This window comes from Cnephaeus nilssonii (genome assembly GCF_951640355.1).
Source record: "Cnephaeus nilssonii genome assembly, chromosome: 7".
Lineage (NCBI taxonomy): Eukaryota > Metazoa > Chordata > Mammalia > Chiroptera > Vespertilionidae > Cnephaeus > Cnephaeus nilssonii.
The window spans coordinates 94,944,252-94,950,251 of record NC_137078.1 but is presented as its reverse complement, the minus strand read 5'-3'; the positions used below and the strand labels follow the sequence as shown (position 1 = coordinate 94,950,251).

Genomic DNA, 6,000 nt, shown 5'->3' with positions numbered 1-6,000 from the left:
TCATTCTTTCAAAATTGTTCCTTCCACCCCATCCCTCCCCCCCCCCCGCCCCCCAAAAGTGTTGGTCCTCCCAGCTCACTCTATTTCCTCATCTGCAACAAGAAGGGCGGGGGATTTGGGTAGGGCAGGGGAGGGACAAACCTCCAAGCTTCTCCTGCTCAGCTCCGTCACCTCTCACCCCTGCCACCGCCCACCCCCACTCCCACGCAGCCAGCCTAGGAAGAATTCTCGAGTCCGCTCCTTTCTCGCTGTAAAACCTTGGGCCACTTCTGTGAACTCTGAGCCCCCGTCTCCCCATCTGTGAAATGGGGCCGAGGCCCCCTAAGTGGCCGATCGGGGATGGGGATGCCTGGAGGCGTGGCTGGCAGCCTGAACTCCACGCGGGCACTCCCAGCGCGCCGCGCAGGCCACGCCCCTCGCCCTTCCGCTGGCCCCGCGGCGTTGCCATGGGGACGCGCGTACACAGGCCAGGCGGGTGCGCGGGGTGCCGGCCTCTGGCTGGAGAATCCGCGGGAGCGTGGCCGAGAGGCCTCGCCCCGGAGCGGGCCTGGCGCCTCGCGAGCCCGCCAGGCTCTCGGCGGAGGACGGAGTGTGGGCATCTTCCTCCGGCCTCACAGGTGAGTGCTGCCAGGAGGAGGAGGAGGCGGCGGGCGGAGACCGGGCGGGCCTGCCCTGTGAGGTCAAGGGCTGGGGTGGCTGGGAGTGACCGGGCCCCACCCCAGGCCCTCTCGGATCCAGACTCCTGTCCCCAGGAGCACCCCCAGAGGAGGTGCCCCCGCGCCAGCCCTTCCTACCTGAGTGCGGTCTCCCACCCTGCCCTCCGAGGTGGCCCCCATGGGAGCTTTAAGGACCCTCTTTGGCACCAACTCTCCGATGTCCTGTGGGGTACAGCTGGGATTAGGAGGGACCACCCCAAGTTTTCTGGATTTCCTAACAACAACACCCAGTGGTAAGAGATCCCCCTTACCTGACCTCTCCTCGGAGGAGCTTCCACACCGCCAGGCCACTGAAGACCTTGTCGCCCTCAGAAGAAATCCCGTGTCTGTGGCCCATTCTGGGCCAGCGAAGTGGTCAGGGGTGCCCGTGCCTGAAGCTCTTTCCTCTTCACGGTGGCTGGTGCTCCATGGCTCCAAGAGCGAATTTACAGAGTTGAACACATTCGATTACTGTCTACGGTGTTCTCAGGCCGGGAAATGGCTGCGCCGGGCAGGACTAAGGTGAAGTGTTGTCCAACCCCAAAGCTAAAGAGGTAGAATTTAGGTTTTCCAAAACGTCATGTAGAACAGACACTAAGCGGCAAATGAGAGTAGTTACTGTTCAAGATTCCTAGCCAGCTGGTCCTTTGATGGCTCTGAGGTGTCATTTTGTATTTTCATTCATTCAGCCACAGTGTTGACTGAGCACCTACTATGTATCAGGCCTGGCTCCAGGCACTGGAGATGGGGTAACAGAACACAACTGTCAGGAAGTTGGAAGGGGCTGAGTTTTCCCCCTGCTTGCAAGCTAACGAGGTAGCCTGCCCAGCGGACAGTTGCTGGCTGAAGACAGGAGACACCGGGGCCGGAGACAGAGGACTTGACTCCTCACAGCAGGACGGGCAACCAGGGTTCCCACTCACGTTGGTTCTCGTGCCCCAAAGTCCCTTGGCGTGGTGCAGAACATCAGAGGCGGGCGCTGTGCACGCAGTGGGTCTAACCCCAGCTGAGGAGCTCCAAGCTTAGAAAGCCCCGATCTTTGAAAGGGGCTGCTGGCAAATTTGCCTGGTCATTGCCCCCAAGGGAGGCGGCGAGGCGGCGTCTTTCTTATGAGCCTTACCTATGTTCCCCCAGGCCGTTTGCCCTGCAATAATTATTTGGTTGTAACAATGTCCTTGGCAAGACCGTGCAGGACAAAATCTGCCAATGCCTTTACTCTGAAGATGGTACAAACACACACAACTCATGCAAAATTATCTCAACAACAACAAAAAAACACGGTTCTGACTCTCCTGGAACATATATCTTAGTGAGAGGGAAATAGACAGTAAACCCAACCAAATGAATAAGAAAATGTCAGCCCAGCCAGAGTGGCTCAGGCTGAGCATCGACCTATGAACCAGGAGGTCACGGCACATGCCCGGGTTGCAGGCCAGATCCCCAGAAGGAGGTATGGAGGAGGCAGCCAATCAATGCTTCTCTCTCATCGTTGGTGTTTCTATCTCTCTCTCTCTCTCCCTTCCTCTCTGAAATCAATAAAAATATCTTTTTTAAAAAAGAAAATGTCAGAGAATCCGTACAAGGAAGGAAACACAGCAGGGAGACGTGCTAGCTGGAGAGGGACAGTAACTGGAGGGTGCCTTCAGCCAGGTGGTCAGATGGTCCCCACGAAGGGGTAACATCTGAGCAGAGAGAAAGCACCCACGAAGGGGTAACATCTGAGCAGAGAGAAAGCACCCACGAAGGGGTAACATCTGAGCAGAGAGCACCCACGAAGGGGTAACATCTGAGCAGAGAGAAAGCACCCACGAAGGGGTAACATCTGAGCAGAGAGAAAGCACCCACTAAGGGGTAACATCTGAGCAGAGAGAAAGCACCCACTAAGGGGTAACATCTGAGCAGAGAGCACCCACTAAGGGGTAACATCTGAGCAGAGAAAGCACCGGCCTCGGGAGCACCTGGGTGAGAGCTAAAAGCAAATATCGGCGTCACCTGAGTTTGGGGTTTTAGTTGAGTGGCCGCCCCGCAGGAGAGACGTTCTGCACCGTGTGCACGGGAGGTGAATTAGGCCGGAAGGAGTTGCTTGGTAGCATGGTCCTCAATTGAGGACGAATAACTGAAATGAGTTGATGGCAAGGGAGCACGCTTCTTTTGGAAAAATGTCTTTCCTCCTAGATTAATGACAACACACTTAAAAATTTATTACTCGTGATATGAGAGCACCGATATTTGTGAGGCATCCATAGGCCTCAGAGTTTACAAATATAAAATAAACGCTCTGGCTTATTTTTCTCTTACCCCTGAGTAGGGTCTTTTTTTCCTCTCAGAGGATAGAATCCTGGTTTCAAGGACTTTCTGATATAGCATGCCCCAAGGGTCAGCAGGCAGGGTAACTGGCTGTCCCCTCTCCACCCCACCCAGCAACAGTGCAGGTAGAAATTGAGCTGCGGAGGGTCACGTAGTAGGTACACGAAAGCGCTCAGAGTTCTCTCCCTGGCACTTTCTGCTGCATGACCTTAACCTCTATGAGTCTCAGTTTCCCCATCTGTGAAGTGGGACAATAGTGATACCAAGCTCTCAGGGCTGTTCTGAGGATACAAAGAGGCAATGTCTATAAAAGGATGGCACAATAAATGATGATGGAGATGTTGCGGGAAGGCAGAGGCAGACCTGATGCGTGTAAGTCACAACTAGATGACGTTGGTTTTATCCACAGTCCAGCAACTTCGCATTTCAGTGACCTCTCCGTTGAAAAGAGAGGGACTGTCGTTCTTTGACGTGGCATTGAGATGGAGGATGTCACACTGTAATTGGACACATCTCAAATCAGAATGCAAGCATCATGTGACGTCTCACCAGTGTTTTGGAAATGACTGAAGTTGCTGAAATGTTCACATTTTGAAAAACATGTACAGAACTTATTTGAAATGCATCAACACGTAAAATGGATGAATGAGTGGATAGATGGAGAGATGTGTGATCAAACAAATACAGCAAAATGTCGATTGTGGGATCCAGTTGGTGGATATACAGGAGTTCACCATCCACTTCTTTCAACTGTTCTGTATATTTGATATTTTCATAATAAAACACTGGGAAGAAATATGTGCAGAGTCCTGATCATATGGCCAAGCCTAAATCATCATTTTCTTCTAAGTATATGAAAAAAAATGAGTGAGTTTTTATAAAAGGTATCATTCAAAGCTCATTTCCTCAAAGACTGACTCAACACTTCAAGAAGCTCTATAGAAGCTTGGAGTTCCTTGGATCAGAGTTCAAGAAGCCCAAGATTAATAACAATAATAAAAGTCATAGTACAAATATGTATTTCTAAATGCTTCACGCACATTATTGCATTTAATCCTCACAAAACCCTTTGGGATAGAGTATTATTAGCCCCATTTTATAGATGAGGAAACTGAGGCATAGAGAAATAATAACTCACCTAAGGTCACAGAGAAGGGAAGGGTTGGGAATATTGAACGTGAATACTTGGTGTGTCAGACAAGTAACCTCACTCTAAGTTTAATGGGAGAACCATCACCCATGGAATTCAGATTTGTTGTTGAGTCGTTGTAGCTATAGTTTGTGCTCTGAGGTAAGTAAAAATGTCTTCTACTTGATTATCAGAACCAAGCTCACCTATATTAGAGATCACGGCTAAAGAGACAGTCTTTAAAATAAGTAAAATCAGCCCGCTGGTGGGGCTCAGTGCTTAAGCATTGACCTATGAACCAGGGGGTCACGGTTCCATTCCCTGTCAGAGCACATGCCCAGGTTGTGCGCTCGATCCCCAGTAGGGGGCGTGCAGGAGGCAGCCAATCAATGACTCTCATCATTGATGTTTCTATCTCTCTTCCTCTCCCTTCCTCTCTGAAACCAATAAAAAATATACTTTTTAAAAATACGCAGCATCCTAATTGTGATCGCGTCAGTCCATCTGTCCACTCGCACCTCTGCTGACTTCTCCTTTGGGCATGACGGTGTGTCTCATTCATTCTGAATAGGACGTGGGATGGTTGGAGGACTGCATCTTCCTAACCGGTTTCTTTCTGAAAACCTTGTACAGGAAAAGCAGAGAGTATGAAAGCCTATCTAAAGAGCGCAGAAGGCTTTTTTGTCCTGAACAAAAGTACGACGATTGGAAGGCACGAAGACTCAGACCTTGTTTTAGCGGTAAGAACTCATCCAGCCCGTTCCCTCGCCCTCTCCAAAGCCCCGACTGTTTTGTGGACTCAAATCTCTTTTGAAACATAACCTCTGGCCTTACAGCCACATTTCCCCTCCATGTGCTTCCAGTAACCACTGGCCACACGCGCGGGATTTCCGCAGGAAGCGTAGTGAAAACGTGTGGGGCGCGCGGCTACAGTGTCTGGACGGGTTCAAGCCTTGGACTGATGAGAGGGCACAGTCCTCTCGTGGCCACGTGCAAGTCCCAGCTTGGAGGGCAGAGCCCTCCCAGCACAGATATAGCCAACAGCTATAGTTGTAAGCTTGAGCCTATGGTCCAAACTCGTGGCACCATATGCCCAGTGGTCGGCAAACTGTGGCTCGCGAGCCACATGCGGCTCTCAAGCTGCGGTTTGCCGCTCTGTTGACTAATGAGTTTGCCGACCACTGACCTAGACTCTCGATTCCAATAATTACAGGCTGTTGTTGTTCCTTGTGATTAAGCCCCTATCCCAGTGGTTGGCAAACTCATTAGTCAACAGAGCCGCAGTTTGCCGACCACATGCCTAAGTGATATAGGCTGCAAGTAAACAAAGCTTGATCAGGTGCATGTAACTGAGTAGGATCGAAACCCACGAGAATGTTGTAAACATCTTGACCACGCCCTTACTTTGCCTCGTGGCATCGGCTATAAAATGAAGACACGGCTTGTAGTTCCTGGCGCTGTCTCTCCATCAGAGAAGCAGCGTCTCACCGAGACCCAGCTTTCATTCTCTTATCTGTCTTTTCTCAATCCTTCACCGCCCCCACTCAGGATCACTGACCCTGGCTGAGCTGGCATGGCACGTAAGGCAGCACCCTGGGGCTGAGTATGCCATGGCCATGCCAGCCCGCCACAAAAACAAGCGCCAGGCAAAGTGCCACGTGTCCCACGGCATTTGCTGAACTTGCCTTCGGATGTCCCATCCATCGTCCCCTCCCCAGCAGCCCGGTGAGCGGTTTGCAAGGTGGGCGTGGAGCTGGTGCTTTGACCTGCCCCTGCTCGGGGTATGATAGCCAGAGCCACCCGGAGTGCCCAGCCTGGGCAGTGGCCTCTCGCCCCTGCCAGAGGTTTTGGAGACTGGCGGGCCCCTGG

General features: G+C 51.8%; 1 protein-coding gene across 2 annotated transcripts in view; it reads left to right on the top strand.

The window, feature by feature from the left end:
- The first annotated feature begins 476 nt into the window (after window positions 1-476).
- Window positions 477-6,000, top strand: part of FHAD1 (forkhead associated phosphopeptide binding domain 1) — a 95,976-nt gene continuing 90,452 nt past the window's right edge. For both annotated transcript variants that reach the window (XM_079777747.1, XM_079777748.1), the window contains exons 1-2: window positions 477-617; window positions 4,765-4,871. In XM_079777747.1, coding sequence (XP_079633873.1) covers window positions 4,779-4,871 — 93 coding nt within the window. In that variant the 5' untranslated portion in view covers window positions 477-617; window positions 4,765-4,778. The remainder of the gene's footprint in view (window positions 618-4,764; window positions 4,872-6,000) is intronic.